Source organism: Abramis brama (genome assembly GCF_963993115.1).
Source record: "Abramis brama genome assembly, chromosome: 4".
Classification (NCBI taxonomy): Eukaryota; Metazoa; Chordata; class Actinopteri; order Cypriniformes; family Leuciscidae; genus Abramis; species Abramis brama.
In genome coordinates, this window is record NC_139966.1 from 13,429,464 (window position 1) to 13,457,449 (window position 27,986).

General features: G+C 38.0%; 1 protein-coding gene across 3 annotated transcripts; it reads left to right on the forward strand.

The window, feature by feature from the left end:
• The first annotated feature begins 4,519 nt into the window (after positions 1-4,519).
• Positions 4,520-27,565, forward strand: LOC311081644 (uncharacterized protein). 3 transcript variants are annotated; one of them, XM_084112238.1, is made up of 3 exons: positions 4,520-4,576; positions 5,962-6,118; positions 22,914-27,565. In XM_084112238.1, exons 2-3 carry the CDS (start codon positions 6,034-6,036, stop codon positions 24,146-24,148), a joined length of 1,320 nt encoding a protein of 439 aa, XP_083968364.1. In that variant the 5' UTR covers positions 4,520-4,576; positions 5,962-6,033; the 3' UTR covers positions 24,149-27,565. The 3 variants fall into 3 exon arrangements, with proteins under 3 accessions (XP_083968364.1, XP_083968365.1, XP_083968363.1); XM_084112239.1 differs by having other exon boundaries at positions 4,530-4,576; positions 5,984-6,118; XM_084112237.1 differs by lacking the exons at positions 4,520-4,576; positions 22,914-27,565 and adding an exon at positions 7,238-12,110 and having other exon boundaries at positions 5,982-6,118.
• Positions 27,566-27,986: the final 421 nt, after the last annotated feature.

Sequence of the window (27,986 nt, forward strand, 5' to 3'; positions counted from 1 at the left end):
TACCAAAATAAAAGTCCCGTTCACACGCTCCCAAAATCACAAAAGCGCACAGAAACTTACATGCATAAAAAAAGTATAAATAATAATATTGTGTCAGGTTTACATATTTAAACATGTTGTCACATTGATGTGCTGAAAATATAAGCACTGCCAATGAAAGAGTTTTACCACATCTAATATATGGGATTAAAAGGCAAAACTGTACAAAAACAAGGCCCACCGACTACTTTAAGAACACAAAGACAAACCAATATGTAACAATCAAAAACATCTTGCAGTATGTTATTTGGGTCATTCCTGAAGCATCACTTGTTTGAGCCAAGGCAAAACAGCATCATTATTCGTCAGCATTTTTATGTGGTTTTAATAAAACATGAATAAATTTTTTTAATTGAAAATAATACCAATAAAGTGCAACAGTCGTGTTCTGGGAGTATTTTTATAATGATAACTTGAAAACCTTTAAAGACAGCATTATGGCCTTATTTAGGCTACAAAGTCCAAAGATAATTGTGAGAAATGCTAAATTGAAAGGCAACACAATGAGGGTTTATATGTAAACCCAGTTTAATATATTCTAGCACTAATATTGTCCGTTCTGGGATACTTCTGTAGCATTACGTGAAATAGACAATCTGAACTCAGAAAGTGCCTCCAGCCACATAAAAACAGTCAATGCTGCAAAGTCCTGCAAGATCATTTTCGGAGTAGAAACCGTTTAGTTTTCCCTCTGTCCACATCTCTGTGGCCTTCACAGTCTTTGAAGAGAGAATTGCACTGAATGCAACAGGAGATTAGATATGAAGTTTTGTGGGTCCTTCTATGCTCCTCTGAAAATGCGTTCCAGTTCTCCACACCTGATGACAAGAGAAGAGATTATTAAGTGATAGGTACAAGCAGCTTTGTGAAAGTTAGAAAACTTCTCTAATTCAGGTTGCAATACAAGGCTCTGGGTCTTCTGAACCTCTGAAGAGTTTGAATTTACAGGTCTAAGAAATGAAAGTATTTTTAAATCTGTCTGAGTCATATATTTTCCAAGATTTTGAAAAAAGCCATTTCATTGTGTAATGTTGTTTAAATTAGCATCTTTCATAAACTTTGTTACAATTGCACATTTCATTGAATGTTTCTTGTTAGGCCTACAAAACACAAATTAACACTTCCAATGTCATTATCTAATTGATTATTCTTAGAAAAACTGACTGCTTTGTTGACAACACCACTCTATCTCACTCACTCAGCATCTTCATGGATAATGTAACTTCACAGGTTACACTGGGCTGCACAAATTCTCATAACTGTATCTATTTTTGGAACTTGTGAAATCATTTCTAAGTGCTTTAGTCTGCATATGATCCGCTCCAGTTGGACTCTGACATGAGCAATCCTCTTTGTGCTGCTGGTGTTCTCTTCAGAAAGCTGTGCCCCCCTTTGAGTAAAGGCAGGTATCATGAGCTTCACCTTCACCATTAGGTCAATCCAGTAGCTCAACACTCAGCTAACGGCGCTCTGGGACACACTAAAGGCCCTTTCACACCGGACGCATAACGAAAAAGCGAAGCGAAAAAACGTTCGGCGACAGCTGAGAAAACATGGACACTTCATCTTCCAGTGAAGACAAGCTTTTCATTTTCTTTAAAAGACTGAAAAGAAGGTTTTGGGTGACCAAGTCAAAATCATTCGACTAGAAACTGTAGCTATCACATGTATAGTATCCTAAAAACCTATGTTTTTGTTGAGAAGGTGAAGTCTTATTTAGACAAAAACAGTTATGTTGCAGCTGTTTTTGTTGACTTTAAGCGTGCGTTTGATACTGTGAATCACCTTAAGCTCTTGTCTAGACTGTCAACATTTAACTTTAGCAATCAAACCGTTAAATGGATACAGTCTTATCTATCAGATAGAAAACAATGCGTGCAAATAAAGAATAGTAGGTCACCCTTTCTTCACTATACGCAAGGTGTCCCTCAGGGATCAATTTTAGGTTCCCTGCTATTTTCACTTTATGTAAATAACTTGTCCAATGTGTGCAAAAATGTGGACACGATTATGTATGCAGACGATACGGTAATTTTTACACAAGCCAAAAGTGCTGATGATGCAGCCCATCAGCTTTTATTAGCCTTAAATGACTTACAAAAATGGCTGAATGATTCATGCCTGTGCCTTAATGTTAAAAAGACTGTATCAATGTTTTTTAGTAAACCTAAAACAACCGTGGCCGCAGTAAAAGTTCGCTTGGGTGGACAAGAATTAATTCATGTTGAGGAATTTAAGTATTTGGGGAGTGCTAATAGACTTGAAACAGGGATGGGCAACTTCGGTCCTGGAGGGCCACTGTCCTACAGAGTTTAGCTCCAACCCTGAAAAAATCACCTGCCTGTAATTTTCTAGTAATCCTGAGGACCTTGATTAGCTTGTTTAGGTGTGTTTGATTAGGGTTGAAGCTAAACTCTGTAGGACAGTGGCCCTCCAGGACCGAAGTTGCCCATCCCTGACTTGAAATTATCCTTTAAAAAACACATAAAAAAAGTAGTGAAAACTGTAAATATACGTAACTTTAGACATATTCGTACATCATTAACGGATACAGCAGCGATTACATTTCTGCACTCTGATACTGGCTCATATTGAGTACTGTATCACAAGTTGGTCCTATACGAGTCATGCTGCTATTGGGCCAATCGAAGTATGCTACAAAAGAGCATTGAAAATATTAGACAAGAAACCTTCGTCATATCACCATTGTCAAATTTTAGATAAATATAAGTTTTTAAATTTTGCTAATTTCAAATTATTTAAATCAGCCTGTCTAATCTACAAGGTTATACATGGTCTGGCGCCTCCACCATTGAGTGATTTTATTAAACAAAAGTCTAGCAGTGTTGCCGGGTCTCGAGTGACATATAACATGGGTTGTGCAATAGGGGTCAGTGTAATGCGGGTCAGTGCAATATAGAATGGTGTAATATGGGTCAGTGCAATATCAGGTCAGTCAGGGCATGTGCAAAATTGTGGTTTGTGCAATACAGTCGATGCTTTCCTGTTTTCTATATGTCCTTTGTTGTCCACTCTTGTTGTTATTGTTTGTTCTAACATGATGTGATCACTGTTCTTGTCCTTGTCTCTCTGTACATAGTCTGTAGTGTATCTGTATGCATTTAATAACTTGTGTGTAACACCAACCTGCCAGGGGGTCTGCAGATGGAAATTAGCCTAAGGCTATAATCTGACACATTTACATTTGTGAAAATGTTCATTAATATGTATTGTCCCTTTTGTTTTTCAAATAAATAAATAAATAAATAAATAAACAAGGACAGTAATGGACAACATGTCTCAAATGAACTGAACAACTTTTTTGTTTTTCTTTCAATGTTCTTTTTTGTGTTTGTATGTGTGTGTGTGTGTGCGTGCAAAAACACAGAGATGACAAGTTTTATAAAATACAACTTTGTATACTAAATACAAAATGTATTAATAATATGTCAAATGTCATCAGAATACACACGAAAAAAGCCAAGAAGAGTTAATGATTAGCTGGAAACTGAAAAATATCAAAAGAAAAATAAGAGAAGATGAAGATCTTTTTCTTTCAAAAAGGCTTCTTTGTGGGTAAACTTACATTAATGGATATACAATTGACAAAGAAGATAAATATAATTTATAAAAAAGCAAGCATTATTTTTAGGGTCAGAATCAAATTATTCAAAAAATAATGCAAAGTGAATGATGGTCTTGTAGTTGCGCTATCACTATCACTATTTATGTTCCGGGAAAACTAAAGTTGTACAGTCAGTGTCGGTCACAGCGCCTTTTAATTGCTTATTTTGATCCGGAATTTATTAATTTACAAATTAAGCACTGGTGATGGTCTGATGGATATACCTCAAGAGTTACAGTTTTTCTAGTGAACTGGTTATTGTATCTTGTATCTAGAAACTGAACACCATCCACTCTTAATAAGTGTAGATGAGGAGTAACAACTTAATAAGAAACATCTTTATATTATTATAGTCACATTTCCACACAAATTCCACACTGTTAATTTTAATAATCTGGGGACATGTTAACCAGATTCCATTATCATTTATATTAAGTGATTTTAAACTAGTTTAATTTAAATTGTACATTCAGACAGTCACTGTAATCCTTTACAGGCCCCTGTAATATAATGCACTTTAATCAAATAAAGTTGCAGTTTGATTTGATTTTTTGAATAAAATGGATATTATTAAAAGGATTCAATCTTTAATAAGTGAAACCACACATTTCATTTTGATCTACACATTTTTTTAATGAGTTTGGAATATTTAAACATTCTTACTATCTTTTATAATATGAAGATTCCCTTGGTTGAGAAAATCGCCAATGCACTGTAGTTGGTATTATAATTGTGATCACTTCAAGCTTGCTTACATTTAAATTAATTCATAATTTATTTTATCACTTGAATGTGTTTTCTGTATGCTTATTTCTATTTTTTTTTAGCGTGTTAAGAGGACTTTTATTTTGGTGTGTTGGTATTACGTCATAGGCTGCGCCGCGCTCCCATCTGTGATTCTGCTGAAGAGAGGTTTGTGTTTTTAATCATTTAAAGTGTTTAAACCAATACAACTTGTTCGTACTATTATATAGAGAGCTGTGAATTATTTTTATTTTTTTTACTAAGGAATGTAACACTGTAGGCTAATGTAAATAATAGCGTTAATGAACAGTTGTTTATGAGTAAAGCACAAGCTTCGTTTAATTTCGCTCCGTTGTTTATGAGTAAAGCACAAGCTTCGTTTAATTTCGCTCCGTTATTGTCAGTTTAACGCAAATAAATGTGGTCACATGACATAATTAGCCTACATGTGTTCCTGGTGTTTCTCCCGTTAAAGCTCCTTTATCCGTAGTTCAAAGGCGCATTAATAATCTGTTAAATGCATGTTATTAAACCCTCTAAAATTATTCTTCTGTTGGTATTTGTTAAGAATAAAATGTATCATTCTAACATCAAACATTATTTATTACTATTTGTTGTCATTTTGTCTGGTTATTTCCTTGATTAGGCTACACATGAAAATAATTGAAATGAAAATGTTGTATTAAGTGACAACATTGATGTGTTCTACAAGTTAAATCTGGGAAATTTATTCTAACTAAAATAAGTTGAGGGCCAATTGCAAAAATATTTTTTTAGATATATAATTTTGAATAGGCAGTTTCTCACTTTAAAATAACAGGGGTATTATTAAGCATTAAAAGGCTCGACATTAAGCCTTGTGATGTGTAAATCGGTCATTCACTTGTGCGATTAAAACAATTGGTTTTCTGTGTAAATATAATTTATTCTGAAGAAATATTCTTATCAGTGTTTTATCATAAGCTTTGACATTTATATATATGTGTATATATATAAATATGTTTTGCAATGATCACTCAAATGTGGTGATCGAACACTTGTGTGACAACGCTATGTAATGGAGGCAGGGTTGAATGATTGAATGAGAATGATACATTTGAGCTGTAAACTATATTCTAAATAGAGTTGCATAATCTTCACTGACTTTGTCTTTTAATTTAGTCACGTTTTACAAAGAAAAACTTGTATCAATAAATATATCAAAAGTGTCACTGGCAAAACCTTCTTATCTTCTATTATTAGTCTTAATTCCTCTAGTCTCTACCAGTGGAGGAAGAACTCAGATCTTTTTACTGAAGTAAAAGTAATAATACTATAATGAAAATGTGTTTAATTACATGCAGTACTTTTATACTATTTTAAATAAGTAGCCTAGTCAGCAAAATGTACTAAACGTGAAACTAGGCTACTCTTGATGCAAAATGGCCCTATATAAAGTGTTATAATTATATAAATTATTAGAATATTGCTTGAATAGCAGAACTATTTCAGTAAGACAGTGATAACACAAGTTAGCCAGTTTTCTTTCGGTTAATTATTCTCATCTTAAACAGGACACTGTATCCAAACACACAGGAAAACTCCTGGTGAAGCGACTGAGATCCACGTGACGCACTGTTATAAAGATGCCGTTTATTAAAGAGGAGAGCGAAGACGTGAAGATTGAAGAAACATTCAGAGTGAAACATGAAGAACCTGAGGAACAAACAGGTCAGTTTCATTCTCAAATGAGTTTGATCCTTATTTAAAAGTCCAGCTCTACAGAAATAAATTATATTTTTGAAGAATCACTAAGAGCAGATTTTGCATTCTGTTCCAAGACATGTCGAATAAAATCTTATGTATTATAGAAAAAGTCTTTCTGTGGTCCTCACCTCCACGACTTTGATGTATTGACATGCAAATTAAAGGTATAGGTCACCCAAAAATGAAAATTCTGTCATTAATTATTCACCCTCATTTCGTTCCAAACCTGTAAGACTTTCATTCATCTTCATTAAATTAAGATAGTTGATTGTTAAGTTTGTTGTGGTAGATTCATCTCGTCTCTGAGAGAATGTGCCGCTAATGCAGCGACAGATGCCAAAAGTTTGGTTTTGCTTTAACTTTCACTTTCAAGGAATAAGTGAGTGCGTTTACATGCATGTTCTTAACCCTGTTATGCTTAATAAGCCAACAATGCATGTGGTCGTGTAAACGTGTTAACCCATTTTCCTTTATCGGAGTAAAGTCATAAACGGCTTAAGCATAAACCGATCGGCACAGCTAATTTTTTGCCCCTTACGCCAATTTCTCCCGCCATCTAAACACATTAACCTGCGTTCTTTGGGCTTGCTGAAGTTTGCATATGTGATAGGCTATGTGACAGGAAAGCATCCTTACTGTGCATTTAAACACATCCAGACAGAGCGAGTGTTACGGCCCTTGCCATAACACAAAGAGGGTCAACACGGAAGGCTCGGCCCAATGAGGTTTTTATTAATAAACAATAATCATAACATAAACTTTGGGGAGAAAATAAATAGGGAAAACAAGCGCCACTCGACTGCCGCACCAATCCAGCCTCCCAGATGTAACAACGGGGCTCCTTATATCCACACTCATCTTACACGGTCTACAGGTGTAGAGAATCTGCTCCTAATAAATACACTTCCAACCACTAGAGGGCAGACAGACATTAGGAAAGGAAATAGTAACCAGTCAAACTACATGCACATGTAACAGCGAGCTATTCGCGGTAGTTACGGAGAAGGAAATATATCCCAAACTTAGACTCTTGATGCAAGATATTATCCTCATCTCTATTATTCACATTCAACACTCCATCAGGTGACAGAATGGAGAAAAATCTTGGGAGATGTATGGCTGATGGCGGTCGTGTCGATGAGGCCTTCACGGGGGGAGTCTAGTTGACACAATCTCTGCTGATACTTCAGGGATGCGTTGTGGTCGTGTCTAGGCGCAGGTCCTCCATCTGATCTGGATACGGTCCGGATCCGGCTGATTACAGTAAACCTCAGAATAAACAGAAAGACTAACATTAGTGTAGATGCCATTCTTCTTATGATGTAACGAGTACATCGGGTGTTATAGGGAGTGTACCCGGTTCCGGCTGACCTAGTTTATGCAGCCTAACATTGAATTATAGAAGTCTATAATGTTCTATGTGTATGCCAGATTAAAGAGATGTGTTTGTAGTCTAGATTTAAACAGACAGAGTGTGTCTGCTTCTCGAACAATGCTAGGAAGACTGTTACAGACTGTTTGATATTCTAGGTATTATCAACTGGCCAGAAGTTTGAGATCGCAATAGACGTGACGGACTATAATGCGTTAAGAGCTCGCTCAAGTACTGCGGAACTAAACCATTTAGTGCTTTGTAAGTAATCAGCAAGGTTTTAAATTGTATACAATGTTTAATTGGGAGTCAAGCAGTGTTGACAGAACCGGCTAATATTGTTCCTGGTTCTAGTAAGAACTCTAGTTCTTTACTCTTACAGCTTTAGTGCAACAATCCTCAATGAAGCAGCCCCTCCTAACTTTACTTTTATGAGTGTCTGCAGAGCTGTTAAGAGAGGTGGGGGTCTAGCTGCTCTTTTTAAAGATATCTATCAATGTAAGCAAATATCATTTGGGAATTACCCTTCTTTTGAATATCTGGGTATTGTGTTAAAAGGTGCTCCACGCATTTTACTTATCATTATTTACAGGCCTCCAAAATACTCTCCAGCCTTTGCTGAGGACTTTACAGAAATGTTATCAGCAATTACCTCAGAGTTTGACTGTTTTGCCATTGCTGGAGATTTTAACATCCACATAGATAGTGCAGAAAACAATATGGCAAAAGAAATCAAAAGTGTTTTAAAAACTTTTGATCTGACTCAGCATGTACATGGACCCACACACAATCGTGGACACACTCTAGATTTACTTATCAGTAAGGGTCTAAACATTTCACTGATTGTTATTAAGGATGTAGCACTGTCTGATCATTTCTGTATTTTCTTTGATATATTGATCTCTCCTGCCACTGAAGCTAGATCTGTGTCTGTCAAGAAGAGATGCTTAAATGAGAACACTAGTGTACTATTTATGAAGGCTATATCCTTAACACCAAGCATATCTGCAGACTCTGTTGATTTTCTCCTTGATTCTTTTAACTCAAAAGTTAAAGGTGTAATTGATGATATTGCTCCTGTTAAAGTCAGGAAGAAGAGTGGCAGACAAAAAGCACCTTGGAGAAACTCAACAGCAGTGCAAAATATGAAAAGACAATGCAGAAAAGCAGAGCGCATGTGGCGGAAGACAAAACTTGTAGTCCATTATAACATCTACAAAGACAGCCTTCATGCTTTCAATATGGAACTAGGCAAAGCTAGACAGACTTTCTTCTCAAATATTATAAACAGTAATTTAAACAACACACGCACTCTTTTTGCTACTGTAGAGAGACTGACAAACCCCCCAAGCCAGATTCCCAGTGAAATGCTGTCAGAGAACAAGTGCAGTGAGTTTGCTTCTTTCTTCTCTGAGAAAATCAGTAATATCAGAAAGGTGATCAGCACATCCTTGAGTTGCACTGAGGTCAGACAGATCAAACCACCTGAGAAAGTAGTTACTATGTCTGACTTCAAAGAAATTGATGGCAAAATTTTGGAAGAAACCGTACAGCACCTTAAAACATCAACCTGTGCTCTTGACACACTTCCCACATCTTTTTTCAAAAGTGTGTTAAACAGTTTAGAAGCAGATCTTCTAGAAGTGGTAAATGTCTCAGTTCTCTCTGGGAGTTTTCCAAACTCCCTGAAAACTGCAGTTGTCAAGCCCCTCCTGAAAAAGAGCAATCTGGATAAGACCATATTAAGCAACTATAGGCCGATCTCAAATCTTCCTTTCATAGGCAAGATCATTGAAAAAGTTGTCTTCAATCAGCTGAACAAATTCTTAAGCTCGAATGGATCCTTTGACAATTTTCAATCTGGTTTCCGACCGCACCACAGCACAGAGACAGCGCTCATAAAGATAATAAACGATATTCGCTTAAATACTGATTCAGGCAAACTATCAGTGCTGGTGCTACTCGACCTCAGTGCTGCATTTGACACTGTCGATCATAACATACTTCTTGACAGGCTGGAAAACTGGGTGGGGCTTTCTGGGATAGTCCTAAAATGGTTCAGGTCATACTTAGATGGGAGAGGTTATTATGTGAGTATAGGAGACCATAAGTCTGAGTGGACATCCATGACATGCGGAGTCCCTCAAGGCTCAATTCTTGCGCCACTCCTGTTCAACCTGTATATGCTCCCAATGAGCCAAATAATGAGAAAGAACCAAATTGCTTACCACAGCTATGCAGACGACACACAGCTCTACTTAGCCCTATCGCCTAACGATTACAGCCCCATTGACTCCCTGTGCCAATGCATTGATGAAGTCAAAAGTTGGATGTGTCAAAACTTTCTTCAGTTAAACATAGACAAAACTGAAGTCATTGCATTTGGAAACAAAGATGAAGTTCTCAAGGTGAATGCATACCTTCACTCTAGGGGTCAAACAACTAAAAATCAAGTCAGGAATCTTGGTGTGACACTAGAGTCAGACCTTAGTTTCAGTAGTCATGTCAAAGCAATAACTAAATCAGCATACTATCATCTGAAAAATATTGCAAGAATTAGATGCTTTGTTTCCAGACAAGACTTAGAGAAACTTGTGCATGCTTTCATCACCAGCAGGGTGGATTATTGCAATGGACTCCTCACTGGCCTTCCCAAAAAGACCATAAGACAGTTGCAGCTCATACAGAACGCTGCCGCCAGGATTCTGAGCAGAGCCAGAAAATATGAACATATCACACCAGTCCTCAGGTCTTTACACTGGCTCCCAGTTAAATTTAGGATTGATTTTAAAGTATTATTACTGGTATATAAATCATTCAATGGCCTAGGACCTCAATACATTGCAGATATGCTCACTGAATATAAACCCAACAGATCACTCAGATCACTAGGATCATATCAGCTAGAAATACCAAGGGTTCACTCAAAGCATGGCGAGTCCGCTTTTAGCTATTATGCTGGAACCAGCTTCCAGAAGAGATCAGATGTGCTCCTACTGTAGTCACATTCAAATCTAGACTCAAAACACATCTTTTTAGCTATGCATTTACTGAATGAGCACTGTGCCAATGTTCGTCCGACTGTTTGTACTGTACTGTATTTTATTTTTTTTATTTTTTCTTAACTGTTTTTTTTTTTTTTTTAATTATTCTTATTTCTTTTTATTATTTTAATTTCTTTTATGTAAAGCACTTTGAATTGCCATTGTGTATGAAATGTGCTATATAAATAAACTTGCCTTGCCTTGCCTTGCCTAGTTGCTGCGTTTGGACGAGCTGGAGTTTATTTATTAAAGGTGCTGTCTGTAAGAATTGACAGCTAGTGGTTGAAATAGGTACTGCAGTCCAAATTCTAAATATCGGGAGATCGTATAAACATAAACATATGATCCAGAACTGGCAGGTATAACATAAACAGATGCTGGTTACTTAACTGTTAGTTTACAGTAGCTGTATTCTCCGGTTGTGATGATTACTAGCAAATCGATCAACAAACTCATCTAAATTTAAAGATGCTGCTCACTCTTGTAAGATTCAAAAGTAGGGATGTCCCGATCAGGTTTTTTTGCCCTCGAGTCCGAGTCCGAGTCATTTGATTTTAAGTATCTGCCGATACCGAGTCCCGATCCGATACTTCTATAATGCAAAAAAAAAGAATAAAGAAGAGCGAAAAAAACAGATCCAGGATGTTCCTTATTTTTTATTTAATTCACCTTATTTTAACATTCAACAACTCTGTTAACAAACAGAGCACTTCTGTGAGGTAGCTTGAACAATCAAGTAATAAATAAATTCTTCACTTTTGGACTTAGTGCAACAGTAAATATTAAAAAAAGTCTAATATATAAACAAATAGCACCTCAACTTAAAATACCCGGCAGGCATGTAAACAAATAAAAAATAAAAGTGCCACAGTGTTTGCAAAGCCAGTAATGTGCTTTTAGGAACTGCACTCCTAACTCTTACGCCGGTTTCACACTGCACTGTTAGCAGAGCGTGCAGCGCGTATTTTTTTCGCCGCCCATGTTAACAGATTAAACCAGGCTTTAGAGCATTCACACCGCGCGCAGAGGTGGCGCGGCAGTGCGTAGCAGAGCAGGAGTGCCGTGATCGTTTCGGCGCCGAGTCTATTTTTGCTGCGCCGCTTTTGCTGAATTAAAGTGATATGCATTGATCATGGCCAAAATACACTGCAGTTTTATCCAAAAAGTGCATTGATGATATCTATTGTGTTTTAAACAGTCAATCAAATGACCAACAGCAATTTAAAAAGAAAACAAATGTCCAAAAACAAACTTGTTGCCATAACAATAAAAACAAAGATGAACCAAAAGTTATATAAATGAAATTATTAATAAAATAAGCTTCTTGACAAGTCTTTTCTTTTAAATGTATTTGAAAACGAAAAAAAGCAATGCCAACTTATCCATTATAGACTCTGTCTGTACACAACCCGCGGTTCAGCCGCGCGTGACAAACGCTGCCAGTATGAAAGCAAAACGCGCGTGTCCTGCTCCTGCTCACCATATGCACTGCTCCTGCGCTGCTTACACTCTAATAACGCGTGCAGTGTGAAACCGCCGTAACTCTGTGCCACCGCATAATAGAGGTGTTAAAAAATAATGAGAATATAAATACATATATATCTGAGTCCTGATCGGGAGGTAACGTCCGATTCCGATCGAGTCTGAAAACACGCGATCGGGCCCGATTTCCGATCACGTGATCGGATCGGGACATCCCTATTCAAAAGTACTAATAAGTGCCTCCACAAGGTCCACTGCTTTGGCCAAATCAAGAGAGGAAGACTGGAGCATGTCTGATAGTAATTTTGCATCTCACAAAAGTTTCTGAAATATGGCAAGAAATACAATGAATTCGAAATCAATTTGAGGCAAAAGACCTCTGGCACCTACTGACCTCTCGCCACTGTTCTCATCACTCAGTTCCTCGAGCACTCTTACAACTGCTGGCAACCTACCCCACAAATTACGGCAGGCATAATATCTGGAAGCCCACCGTGTGTCACTCAACGCTGGCAACTCTCTCGGTGCACCTGTTGCACCTGTAACCATTTGGGATGCACTGCCGATCCAGACATGTAGATGTACAGCTGTTTTAAGGCGAGACACTACAGGTGAATAGGGTAAAAATTTTAACTAGCAGATATCACTATAAAACTTTCCCAGTTGATTACCTACATTAAAGATGAGAAAAAAAATGTATTACAAAGTTTCTGTAGTTTAATATTTAAATATGCAAATTAGGCATTATCTAATTAAATATGCACTAATTTGCCTATATTTAAAAAAACGAAATCTCAGAATTGGATAAAGCCAGGTTCAAAATTATTTTTCATTGTGTTCACATATTAGATGGGAAAAAAAATGACAGAGGGATTTATGGATATCTACTTTTGTTATCCTGTAAATCAGAATATACTGTCAATAGCCTTAAAGTGTAAACTGCAGGTTAACCACCACAACCAATTAATGTGTAAATTAAAGTGCTCAATATGTATATATGTAAAAAATTATGTCTTAAAATGCATTAAAATAACATTTATTGGGGTTTCTTCAAAGGTAGCGTGTTTTTTACAGTGACTGGGTGATGACGTCATAAGAGGACTCGCAACCCATACTCTGCAAGATGTTTGTGGCTGACTATGGAGAACGACTGGGAGACTGATAACATTAGGGAACAAGCCAAAGTCTTTTCAAAATCTTGCCGTCATGTAGAATAGCAAGGAGAGACAATGAGTGAAGACATTATTTACTTACATGGTGTCAGTCCTAATCAGAGCTGTAGAGATGCACACACTGCACAGGCACAATGGCGCTTTGCCAGCATCTGCTGACAGAATGTGTTGTCAGTGCTAAAGCGCAGCGGCACGGAGCGGTCGCAAGATACGTCCCTTTAACTGGATTAAGCCGAGAAAAGCCGTTTTGGACGGACCGAGCTCAAGGCGGATGAGCGCAGCCCGCGGGAGGGCAAGTGTGTTTCTGCGGCAGGGTCCAGTTAGCGAAAGATTGACAAAAACCACTGAGTGCCGAGCAACCGAACTCTGAACGCCGTGGAGGTGAATTTTGATGTATTCGTACATCCCGCACAAACGCAATAGTTAACCATTTTTGCTAGCTAGGTCTCCAATATAACTACTAAAGTTAGCCTACTTGCCATTAGACTAACGGTAACTCTAGGCTTGGAGTCCCTCTTATGACGTCACACCCAGCCTAGTGGAAGGGAGAGGGAGTGCTTAAAACCACTGTAAAAAGTACCAACTTTTCATATTATATTCAGCATTTTGGTATAAAAAACGTACAAAACAATGGTGGGCGGTTCTTATCTTTATATTTAATAAGCACATTGCATTATCTTCGTGAAAAATTTAACCTGCAATTTACACTTTAAAAAATGTATTTTCGCCATGTTTTTTGGAATGAAATGTTATATAAATCAGGCTAGGAATAATATATTTACAAATGCCTCTGTAATTGTCTTCATAATATGTGACCCTGGACCACAAAACTTATGTGTAATTTTTTAAAAATTGAGATTTATACATCTTCTGAAAGCTGATTACATAATCTTTCCATTGATATATGGTTTGTTATGATAGGATAATATTTGGCTGAGATACAACTATTGGAAAATCTGGAATCTGAGGGAGCAAAAAAATCGAAATATTGAGAAAATCGCCTTCAGAGTTGTCCATTTCTATTGGCGATAGTGCTGCATCCATTCACACAAATAAATGTTTTATATATTTAAGGTGGGAAATTTACAAAATATCTTCATGGAACATGATCTTTACTTAATATCCTAATGATTTTTGACATTAAAAAAAATCTATAATTTTGACCCATACAATGTTTTGTTGGCTATTGCCACAAATATACCCGTGCAACATAAGACTGGTTTTGTGATCCAGGGTCACATATAACTAGGTACGAGACTGGAAAGTTTGGTGTATATATGTGCTACTGAAGTGGAGATTTCGGACTTGGAGTATGAGAGAAAAGTCATTTTGAGAAAACGGGCTTTAAAGATTTATATTGTAAAATTCCACACATTTTTATATGAAAACATTGCTAACAAGCAAAACAACTGGCCAAGTAATTGTTTATAACAATGTAGACCATGAACAATGACAACTGAATAAAACAACATTGCCAAATAAGTCCTTCAACTAACCACAGAGAACCACAAATACAGACACAAACTTATCATCAGAACTGCAACTCTAGTCATCTATGTCCATCGGAACACAAAGTTCACCCATGAGGGTTGAAAGCCTAGCTCTCCTTGCCTGCACCACACGTAGGCCCCTCACCCCTCTCTTGCTGATGCCTTTTCAGCTTTTTAGCTGTGCTCAGAGTCTTTCTGCAACGTTTTACACTCTCAGACTGGATGGATTTGGCTTTTGTGATCCTCAGCATGTCGGTTTCCCTGATGGTGGTGATGGTAACGACAGTGCTTTCCAGCCAAAGCTTATCCATAATGGCAAGCATGGCAGAGGCCCCCTCATTAAAAGTTGAAATGGCCATACTTGCAGCTGCCTCAACTCTACTCTTACCTACAAACACTGTTTTTGGACAACGGGCCCAAATGACGGAGTTGAGGCACTCATTCGCATTTTGAGTGCCACCATGCTGCATGCGCTGCAGCAGGCTGTCACTTGACATGCGGTGGTATACAGGTATCAGCTTCTGGCCCACCTCCCGAGACAAAAAGTTTCCTGCATGGTAGGGCTGGGACGGTTACCGCATGACCGCAATACCGTGGTCACGTGACGCCTACCGCGGTCTGAGCTCGTCACCGTCATCACCGCAAAAAAAAAATAAAATAAAATAAATAAATAAACACTGGCCTTCACATGTGTTCACGTTGTGTCTAATGACATGGATTCATTGATTCTAATGACATGGATTGTGTCTAATAACATTGTGTCTTACATGGATTCAAGGTTTTCTAAACAAAACTTATCATCAAAAGATGGAGCAAATCCGACCTTTCGCAAGTTGTTTCATGACACATAATAACATTCCATTCGTAGGCTATTGACTATAACCCCTTATTTACACTCTGTGGCGCGTTACGGCTGCGACGCGGCTACCGGAGCTGATCGCGCTCACTCTGTGTTTACAACAGCCACGACGCGGCGCGTTTCAGAAGCGTCTCTCCGCGCCGCTTCGCTAAAGATAGGCGCCTAGTCTATTTTCGACGGACGCCGCGTCCAAGCCGCACCGTAAATAAATAAAAAAAGTAAAAGCAGGACCTCAGCTTTTAATTGCACGTGCTTATTTAACACAATTCTCTCACGTGAAGACCGCATTTGTCAACCCTCGCGGAGTCGCAGCAAGTGCACACTCACAGCACCAGAGAGTAATCTTGAAGGCACTTTCAAGAAAATGGATAAGTAGGCTACATAATCAAATTCACAAATATTACACCATTTAAACATTATTAAAAATACATAGGCTATGAGTTACTAAAACAATATTTGTCAAAGAATACACTTGTTCACAGTTTGAACGTTCTTGTTTCCATTTGTTTAATTTCAAGATCTGAGGTGAATTATCCATTGTTGTTTTTACAGCTATAAAGCTGGAGCACTAAACGATATTCAAAGTCACATTGCATGCTTTTAACATTAAATAAAGCACATAAACACTACCTGAGATTATCATTGACACACTTTGTTTGTTGTTCCAGCCGCAACGTCGCAGAAAAAAAAAACTGGGGGAGGGTGGGGAGGGTGGGGAGGGGGGTTGAGGTTTAAAGCGGTTTATCGCAATACCGCGGGAATTTCTTGCTTTTCAACCGCGGTAAGAAAAAATCCATACCGTCCCAGCCCTACTGCATGGAGCCTGTGGCTCTCTGGAGTTTCTCCATTTTCCTCCGCTCTCCTATACCAACACCAGGACAGGTTGCACCTGGTGTGCAAGGGGACTTCGTCACAGGACATGCTATGGAAGAGACCAGCCCAGATCTCATTTTTCTCTATGGAACCCTGTTTATTTAGAATTGCCCCCCTGTAATAATTTTGTAATGTTTTACATTTTTTGGCCATTAATTTTCGTAGTGCTGTGCCCATACGCTTATGGGCATGGTTGATGCATTCTAATTTCACTACCTCATGCCTAGGGTATGGGTTGAGGGATACCACCTCCCTGAAAGCAGCACTGTCCCCATCTGACAGCATCTGAATGTATCTCAGCTGGTGGCGACTCACAGACCTGGCCCACATCCTCTTCGCTGCCTCCTGCTCCATAGCCTTGCTTGAGCCCCTAAAATTTTGTGCACAGTCATGTGTTTCTCTCCAGCTGTCAATTTCCTCATCTGTAATCTTTCTCTCATGCCTGGCAGCTTCTTTAAAGAGGCTATATGCGTTTTTCTGAAATTTAAACTCGCGACTGACACCTGTGGCCAAAAAACAGAACTGCTCTTCCTTTCTGCTCGCTCTCGTACGTGCACACTTCACAAGTCATCTGCTGCAAGGAGGTCAACATTATGTTTACAGAGGTAAGAACAGTCAAATACATATATTGTTTGAGATAAGTGTTCTCTTACACTGATAAGAGTAAGTTTCTCCATTGCACTGCTTGCGAGTGTAGGCTACTTGCTAACTAGCGGTGGTGGCAGAGTGATCTGAAACATTTAACATGAACGCGCTTGACGTCACATCCGCAGACAGCACGGGAAAAATCCGACCCGACAGAAAATAGGAAAAATAGGATACAGGCTTATAGGTGCACCCACTGTGAGCGGACAAGGTGTCAGTATGCTCATCAGGAGATGTTTGAGTCATAAATGGTAAAATAAAAAGGCTATTGTTACGTTTATTTTGGGGAAAAAGTTGCATATAGCCCCTTTAAGGGCACAAGCATGGCAATAGGAGGTTAGAACCTCAAAGTCGATCACAAGTCCCGTAAAAATATCGATGCACACCCCGATCCCATAGTGTGATGTGAACCCTCTTTTCTGCCAAGTGCCATCAAAAGACACACTGATATTTATCACCGCATCTGCATCCTCTCTCAGCAACTCTGCCACATCTGCATCAATATCTGCATTAGGCCTGCCTGACCTACTCCCTGGTCCTGTGAAGTGACTCAAGACCTCTCTCAATTTCTGCCGCTAAAATGAAATGAAAAATGTGTATTGTATCAATAACTGTTAATTTTTTTTGTTTTTATAGATACAGCACACAGAAATTTGTACTGTAAAAGTAAAACTGACCACCGCAACACAACATAATGAATGAGATGGCACTTTATTCTATTCTTATAAATCTTATAAATAAATCAATATTTCATCCATACAAAACAAATATTGTTAAAATAATGTAAAGTAAAGCAGCCACTGTTGTGTAGAGAGCACTTTATTTATAGATTGGCTTATATCTAAACCACCCTGGTTTCCCATCGACAGCTTACGTTCAGATGCACTTCCCGAGGGCATTTCACTGGGTAATCCATCACTAATTTTCCTTTTCCCCCTTGCAAGTGACAACTGCTGTACTTTTTTCGATGATTGGCGCGAAGTCATTTTCATTCATTCACTCAAAAGATCCAGCGGAAAGCTAAACCAAACAAGGAAGCGTCAAAGCATACCATGTGACGATTCTGAACTAATCGCGTTGTCAGAAATTGTCTTCAGCCAATGAGATTGCACATTTAGAGTTAAATCCCCTCTTTTACTTTCACGATTGGTTGCTGATAAAAAGGAAATGACCATATTTGAAGAAATCTACAGACGCAAACAGACAAAGTGCAGTAAAATAAAGACAAGTCTGAAAGAAGACATGTTATTGAAGACAAATATCCCAAAATCTCAAAATTGACAAAAAAAAAAAAAAAAAAAACGATGTTTTTGCCTGCTGAGTCTCTCCTTAATAAGGAAAAGAAGCATTCATCCTCTGGGATCCCTCTCACGGTGTCCACAAGCACCAGATTGAGGCAATGTGCGTTACAGTGAACGTAGAAAGCCTGCTTTGCTACCTCCTTAATTCGGGCCTGCACACCGCTGTGCTTGCCACTCATGACTGCAGCCCCGTCATAAAACTGCCCAAGGTTACTCTTATATTCTAGACCAGTGGTTCCCAATTCCAGTCCTCGTGACCCACTGCTCTGCACATTTTGTATGTCTCTCTTATCTGACACACTCAGTTCAGTTCATGGAGTCTCTCCTAATGAGCTGATGATCTGGTTCAGGTGTGTTAAATAAGGGAGACATACAAAATGTGCAGAGCAGTGGGTCACGAGGACTGGAATTGGGAACCACTGTTCTATCTAGACCATATCTTGACAAGAGGTGAATTATTTTTTCTGTCAAGCTCTCCGCATCTAGCTTCTTTGCTACATCAAACTCCCAAAAACTTTCGTGGATCTCACCATTGTAATAGTATCTCAAAACAAAAGACATTTGTTCCATTTTTTTTGTCTTTAGTCTCATCCACAAGTATACTAAAAGCACCACTTTCCTTGACTTCTTTTATTATTGATGTGCACACCATCTCTGCTAAGCATGACAAAACCTCTTTTTGTATGTCAGGGCATTTCTGGGACCATCCATCTTTTTCAAAATCTTTTCATCATGGTTTGCTATGATATTCAACATACCCAAAAAGTTCCCTTTCCTACTTGAGTCCATGGATTCACGATGCCCTCTCAGAGCAATGTTCTCGGTTGCACAATGAAGAACCACTTCAGTTCTGTTGTACTCTTTATTTAATTGTCCCATTAGAGAGCCCTGATTTTTCTCTGCAATTTGGTGTTCTTTCCATGCTAACATGGCATTCTTGTGATGCTCAGATCTACTATGTGCAGCATACCCTTCGTCTGTATAGGTAGCTTTTTTCCAGTTTTTGAAACCTGAACCTGAAGTAAATGTAGACTCAACATGGCCAGGTAAACTGAAATGCCTGCAGGCATAGCAAAAGGTAGAGTCTTCACTTATGGAGTATTCTAACCAGGGGTGGACTGCATACCATTCAACCTTGGCCCCCCTGGCCACCACGTAGCTCTGCCCCTGGACTCGACGCTCACACAAGTTATCAGTTTGAGGACATGTCAGGGTGTCGAAATACTACTGGGTGAGCTGGCAGTGGGCGGAGTCACACAGACCAAAACAAAAACCTACTGACAACACGGAACGTGTAAAATAACTGGCTGTAGAAGTGTTTTTCAGAGAAACGAGTATGTGAACTTCCTAACTTTCCTAAATATCTGCAAAAATATTGTTATTTTTATGCTTTAGTAGAGTAAAAAAGTTACATAAAGCACCTTTAAGCATGCAGGGCAACCAGCCAGTAGAGCATTACAATAATCTAGCCTTGAGGTCAAGAACGCATGAACTAACTTTTCCGCATTTGTCTTTGAGAGCACATGGCGTAATTCAGATATATTTTTTAAGATGGAAAAATGCGGTTTTACAGATTCTAGAAATGTGGCATTCAAATGAAAGATTGGTATCAAAGAGCACACCCAGGTTCCTATCTGACAACGAAGATTTGAGAGAACATCCATCCAGTGTTAGACAATTTTTTATATCAGCTATGCATTCCATTTGGTAAGTTTCGTCAGGGCGTAAAGAAATATAACGCTGAGTATCTTCAGCATAACAGTGAAAGTTAATTCCATGCTTCTTATCTCCTAATGGTAGCATGTACAGAGTGAACAGCAACGGTCCTAGTACTGAGCCGTGTGGTACGCCATACTGAACTTGTGATCGATAAGACATCTCTTCATTTACTGCTACATCTTACTATGCAATTCCACTAATTCCAACATAATAATAATAATAATAATAATAATAATAATAATAAGGTCTATTCAAAAGAATGTTGTATCAAATATCAAATGCAACACTAAGATACAACCATGATTGGATAAGAGCAAATCATTTGTAACTCTAATGAGAGCAGTCTCGGTACTATGATATGATCTGCTTTCTTGTATCTTTGACAGAAACAGTAGTTTCGAGATTGGCCTGTAATTGACTAATTCACTAAGATCAAGTTGAGTTTGTTAAATAAGAGGTTTAACAATAGCCAACTTAGTTAAGTTTTGGGTACATATCCTAATGATAAAGATGAATTAATGATATTAAGAAGAGGATCTATAGCCGCGTTTCCACTGTTGTGCCAAAAGCTAGCGTGCGTGCCAGGGCAGTCGCGTTTCCACTGTCACTTCTGGGGCTTCCTCGGGGCCAATGGCCAGGGTTTTTTGGCCCGACGAATACCTTGGTCCAAAGCGGGCCAGCTCGGGCTTAAGGAGTGGTTACGAACAGAGGAGGAGTTTACCTCCTCTGGTCTGGAGACGGCAGCACCGGATGATTCTATACCAGCTAACATCAGCATTAAAAACTTTTAAAATCATTTTAGCTCAAACCTCACTTTCATGTTTGAATGGTAAATGGTAAATATGACCGCTTGAAGAAATCAGACAAATCATAAAGGCTATTATAATCATATTTTTATTTTATCTGTCAGTATGTCTCGTCTCTTTATGCCAGACTATCTGATTTCCATATTTAGCTCCGCATAGAATACTAAAGTTCATCAGGTCATATTTTTGGTGGCATATTTATAGAATCATTATTTATAAATGTGATGTAAATATGTCCTGTAACTACAAATAAACAGAAACAGACGCGACTGAATAAGGAAGTGTGTCCTCTTTCTTTTGTGAAATAACGGTAAACCACTTTATTTCTGTGTGACTAATGTGCAATTTTGACTCAAATTAATTCATTATGATCAATGTATCACTTTTTATTGTAAAACTGTGGTAAAACATTATTGCTTGGGTTTTATATCTTAAGTAGGCCTAAACAACAAAAATGGCAACAAACGGTCGCTTTTATCATGTTCGTTTTGCGGTCTCGCTGTTTCCAGTGATTTCTTTCTGATTAGTTTTCTGATAAAACTTCCATTTGGTGGTGAAATGATGGGTTTGTGTGACATTGTTCCAGAGAGGCGTGTTTTAGTGAAGCGCTGCGGAGCTTCTGGCTCGATGGTGGAAACGTGACTTATGACCTCTGGGAGCATCTTTTTCAGTAATTTGGTCGTTGTTGATGTTGTTGATTTTGATGATTTAAAGAGTTTAGACAATTCTTCCTCTCCTATAGCAATGAATGAATGGAATTTGTCCTCAGGGAGACTACAATGCACTCCCTGTTGAGACGATTGCATGGTTATAATTTTCTCTCTAATATTATCAATCTGTCAAGTAATGAAGTTCATAAAGTCATTACTGCTGTACTGTTGGGAAACATCCGAAGCTTAAGCTTAATTTTTCGTTAATTTAGCCACTGTATCAAATGAATACCTAGGGTTGTTTGTTTTCTTCTAAGAAAATCTGAAAATAAGCAGATCTAGCATTTTTTAAGGCCTTTCTGTATGCAATAATGCTTTCTTTCCACGAAATGCGAAAAACCTCTAGTTTTGCTTTCTTCCAGCTGTGCTCCATTTTTCTGGCTGCTCTTTTCAGGGCCCGAGTGTGCTCAGTGTACCACGGCGTTGGACTATTTTCTTTAAAAAAACCTTTAAGCACATAGGAGAAACTGTGTCTTAAGCGCTGGAAAAGAGAGTGTCAATAGTTTCTGTTGTAACAGAGTTCTTATAAGCTATATGGTTTGCAGAGTAGAAACTGATCAGGATGATTATTTATAAAGCAATCTTTAGTGGAATAAATGATAGTTATACCATATTTGTAACAGGGAGATGGTTTTGCAGCCTTGGCTAAATGTAGTATACACGAGACTAGATAATGATCTGAGATGTCATACAATTTAATTTAATAACGAAATAACAAATAATTTAATTAAATAATAATAATTTTCCTTGGTTGTATATTTAAGCTGTGTATTTTTTCAATGTCTTTTGTGGATTTCAATATTCAGATTTCAATAAATAGAGGGTTACTTAACTACCCCAGAATTATGGCAGAATTTAATTAAAGGAAATTACTAGTTATCCCTTCTTTTGTTTAATTTATACACTCTGCTATTTTGGAGAGTTAAGAAGATTTGTCATGCTGTGAGGAAATACAAAACTGGCATAACAGTAAAATAATATCTCTCAGGGGAAGCAGGAAGAAAAGTAGAGGACCTAATACTGTGCCCTGTGGTACTCCATAATTTTATTTTATTATATTTTATATATTTTAGACATAAATGGCAAATTTGAAATGGTTCTATAATTATCTTCTCCTGGGCAAGTTTGTTTTTTGTTAACTGACAGTTTGTACATTTTTAGTTAAGAGTTAACAATATTGTTATTGTCAACATACATGTTGTTGCTTTGATACTGTTGATTTTGATATTTGTTGCTTTGTACCATTAAACTGGGCTTGATTTGTATTTGTCTCTTTTTTGCATTAGACTTGATGGGAGTGAAAGAGGAGAGTCAAGAACTGAGTGAAACAGAAGAGAAAGACCAGTATGACAAACAGGATGATCTTATTATCGACGAAAAGTCATTTAGTTGCTCACAGACTGAAAAGATTTCACGAAAAAGAGCCAATGGACGTGATTTGACCTGCCAACAGTGTGGAAAAAGTTTCAACAGAAAAGGACATCTTAAAGTCCACATGAGAATTCACACTGGAGAGAAACCTCACACCTGCCAACAGTGTGGAATAAGTTTCACTCAAGAAGTAGTCCTTAACAGGCACGTTAGAATTCACACTGGAGAGAAGCCTTACACCTGCCAACTGTGTGGAAGGAGCTTTACTGAAAAGGGACACCTTAAAGTCCACATGAGGGTTCACACAGGAGAGAAGCCATACACTTGCCAACAGTGTGGAAAAAGTTTCTCTCAAAAAGTAATCCTTAACAGGCACGTTAGAATTCACACGTTAGAGAAGTCTTTCACATGCAAACTGTGTGGAAATAGTTTCATTAAAGAAGAAAGCCTCAAAAGCCACATGAGAATCCACACCGGAGAGAAGCCTTTTACCTGCAAACTGTGTGGAAATAGTTTTATTCAGAAAGGAAGCCTCAAAAGCCATATGAGAATTCATACGGGAGAGAAGCCGTTTGCCTGCAAACTGTGTGAAAATAGTTTCAATCGAAAAGCAAGCCTTAAAAGCCACATGAGAATTCACACTGGAGAGCAGCCTTTCACATGCCCTCAATGTGGAAAGAGTTTTACACATAAACCAACTTTTAATAACCACATGAGAATTCACACTGGAGAGAAGCCTTTCTCCTGCAAACTGTGTGGAAAGGGTTTCATTCGAAAAGCAAGCCTTAAAAACCATGTGAGGACTCATACTGGAGAGCAGCCTTTCACGTGCCCTCAATGTGGGAGAGGTTTTACATATAAAACAACCTTTAATGCCCACATGAGAATTCACACTGGAGAGCAGCCTTACACCTGCCCTAAATGTGGAAGAAGTTTTAGACAAAAAACAACTTTTAATGTCCACATGAGAGTTCACACTGGAGAGAAGCCTTTCACATGCCAACAGTGTGGAAAGAGTTTCGCTGAAAAAGGAAACCTTAATAAACACATGATAATTCACACTGGAGAGAAGCCGTTCACATGTGATCAGTGTGGAAAGAGTTTTGCACGGAAAGTGAACCTTGATTCCCACATGAAGATTCACATTTAATTGTAATCAGTGTAACCAAAAAATGTGAGACCCCATTTTTGTTCATTGTGTGGGAAGCGTTTAAAATGACTCTAGAAAATATGCATTTGCGTGAAATTTAGGCTACGCTCATGCCGCAACTGAATTTGGTCCAAATTGTTTTGCCCACCTCCTTTCAAAAATTGAGTAGTTGCAGTAATCGCCCTCTAATTTTGACTGTATGGAGTCACTCTATTACATATAAGGATGCCTCAGAATCAAATATTAGTTAAACTTCTGTCTTGCTGTGAAATGCTTAGGGCCTATAGGCAGAGTAGGCAATTGCCTTGGGCTCTGGGTTTGATGCAGGGCCTCCATCACCGTCCACCAATCAAGACGGGCAGCAAAATTCTAGGCTCTCTGTCCATTGGATGTAGATGAATTGTCATTCACCTGTAATGAAACCATTGTCACCGTATCAAAGTGGGTACATTCATGCGTACAGTGAATGACATTGAACAGGAGCTGACTAGCATAATTGTAAAGTAAAAACAAAGAAGTTTGTATTAAAAGTCAAAGATCAAACACACTAGAGCAGTGGTTCCCAAACTTTTTAGTGTCCACCCCTTGAGGCGTTTACCATCCTTCAGCGTACCCCTTATTTTCCACTTAGACTGCAGTCATACCTTTTCTATTATGGGACAATATTTGCCCCCTAAATTTATTTTCCAGTGCATTTTTTTACCTTTATAAAACAAATAATGTTTTAAATATATAAATAATTAATAGAGAAATATGCAATAATGGTAAAAACAAAGTGATTATTTTGAATATTAAACTAAAACCACCAATAGATGGCAGTAAGTCACAGTCTTAAAGGGTTCACCCAAAAATTAAATCAATCCCTTAATTTTTATTGACAGAGTTCACTCTTCGGTTGGTGCCGAGTGATTCTAGTTTATAAAGTTATAAATATGGATATTTTTTTCCAAAAACGCATCGCTTCGCTTCAGAAGGCCTTTATTAACCCCCTAATGCCATATGGATTACTTTTATTATGGATGGATGCACTTGAACTTCAAAATCTAAGTTACTAATCATTCCCATTATAAAGCTTGGAAGCACCAGGATATATTTTAACATAACTCTTACCCCTTTTCCACCAAGGCAGTGCTGGTGCCAGTTCGGAGCCGGTGCCTACTCGCGAACCAGTTCTTTGTGTGTCGACAGCCAAATAACCGGTTCTCGGCCAGGAAAATTGGTTCCAAAGCGGCACCAACTCTTTGCTGGACTAGAACCGTTCTTTTCAAATTCAAATTCAAATTCAAATTTATTTATAAAGCACTAAATAAAACAACAAAGTTGACCATAGTGCTGTACAAGCAATAAAACAATGAGCAGAGAAAAACAAATAAAAGAAAATGCATATCCATATATCTCAATAGGTAATATAAACATCATAAAACAGTCAAAAAACATATATTATAAAAAGGAAATAAATGACACTAGCACCCTCCACACTAATCTTGATCGAACGCTATCATAAAAAAATATGTTTTCAGATGGCTTTTAAACTGACCGAGTGTAGGAAGGTCCCTGATATATAAAGGTAAACTGTTCCATAATTTAGGGGCGGCGACCGCAAACGCGCGATCCCCTCTAGACTTCATCTTAGACCGAGGAACAACAAGACGTTTCTGAGATTGTGATCGTAATGATCTCATTGACTTTTGTTCCTGGATTAGATCAGCAATATAAGATGGGGCTAAACCATGTAGAGATTTAAATACAAATAACAAAATTTTAAAATGAATCCTAAAAGTAACAGGCAACCAATGTAATGATTTTAACACCGGAGTAATATGATCGAATTTGCCAGTGCTTGTAAGCAATCTTGCAGCCGCATTCTGGACCATCTGCAGTCTATCTAAAACTTTATTTTGGGCACCATAATATAACGAAATCTCGGTTCTTTTACCACGTCATGCTTACGTCGGGGGCTGGGGGCGGGGTTATTGTCGAACTTCTTCTCGAACATAACCTCCGTCTATAGTAATCCAGACGAGCTGCACAAATGTGTTCTAAACGTCGTCTTCTGACCCCAATATAGGATCGCAAAGCCAGGAGAAACATTTGCAGACGATGTAGTCCGCCATTGTAATTGTTATGCTTGAATTTGGCGCAAGCGTTTCTAGGAAAGCTAAGACGTAGCCTATGGCAACGTACACAGTGACGTAACAACGTCGTTCGCTGGGCTCTCTAGTCAGTGGAAAAACAAACAGGTTCTGAAAAAGTTCGCAAGTTGAACCAACTTTGAACCAGCACCAGTTCCGAACCAGTTCTTTTTTGGTGGAAAAGGGGTATCTGACTGTGTTTTGACTGAAAGAAGAAAGTCATATTCACCTAGGATGACTTGAGGGTGAGATAATTTTCATTTTTGGGTGAACTAACCCTTTAATAAGTCATTCATTCATCTAGTAATGAAGCAACTGACTGTATTTATGAATGAATGCATAGTGTGGATCATACGCTGCTTGAGTGGATGCAGTCAGTTTTGACGCAAAAGATGAGATAATTTGATTGGATGTTACGTATTTACGGCATTTAGACAGTTAGAAATACATACTCTGTTTTAATGTTTTTTTAAAGTGGGGTAGAATTAAATGAATGGCAAAACTCAGCATTTTGTTTGTGTACCCCCTAGGGCTGGGTACCGAGTTCGATACTTTTTAGGTACCGACCGAATTGCCTCGATACTATCGAGTATCGAAAAATGACTTGTTTTTCGGTACCAGATTTCGATACCTAAGGGGTTAACTCGTCAACGTCAGTGCTCAAACAAATACATATGAAATGCACAACGACACACCTAAAGTCGCTCACGCACATACAATACATACATACACGCGCATATACGTCTTTGACTGGTAAATGAAGAGATACCTTGTTGATCACTCTGACAGTGCTTATATTGCAATTTACTGAATGTACACTGCCGTTCAAAAATGTGTTGGTCAGAATTTTTTTTCATTAAAGTGATCAAAAATGACCTTAAAACGTGTAATGTTACAAAAGATTTCTGTTTCAAATAAATGCTGTTCTTTTGAAATTTTTATTCATCAAAGAATCATGAAAAAATGTATCATAGTTTCCAAAAACTGTTTTCATATTTCTGAAGGATCATGTGACACTGAAGTAATGATTTTGAAAATTCAGCTTTGACAACACAGGAAAAAATTACATTTTGAAATATATTCAAATAAGATTTTAAATTGTAATACTATTCCACCAAACAAATTCAGCTTTGGTGAGCATGAGCTCTTTATAAAAAAATATTTTGTTCCTTATGTATATGTATGAATAAGGAATATTTTGTTCCTTTGTGCTTTTTTTTGTTCCTTTGTGCACTGACTAAGGAGCATGAGTCAAACTGAAAAAATAAAACCAAAGTTTTTCTGAGTTAATGTGTTATGTAATCTTGTTAAAATGGATTTCATAAAATTGGTATCGAAAAAAGTATCGTTCAGGAACCGGTATCGAAATCAAGGTATCGGTATCGGTATTGGTATCGAATTTTTTTGAACGATACCCAGCCCTAGTACCCCCTCTATCACCTCACGTACCCCCAGTTTGGTAACCACTGCACTGGAGCATTTGAATGTTTCATAAAAGTACTCAACTCTGTATCTTCCAATTTCTGCTGATGTGTGTGATTATTTCACCACACGGTGTCAGTGCTCTAAAGTAGTGTTCATGATGCTGCAGTGTGTGTGTGTGTGTGTGTGTGAGACCTGACGATTAAGATCAGAATGAACCTTTATTTATTTGTATTAAATATTTTAATCAGTATTTTGTCTTTTTTTTATTTTATTAACAATCA

Bases quoted from the DNA above. Each gene is read 5' to 3' on its own strand.
- LOC311081644 (XM_084112237.1), top strand. From the start codon at position 7,958: ATGAGTGTCTGCAGAGCTGTTAAGAGAGGTGGGGGTCTAGCTGCTCTT.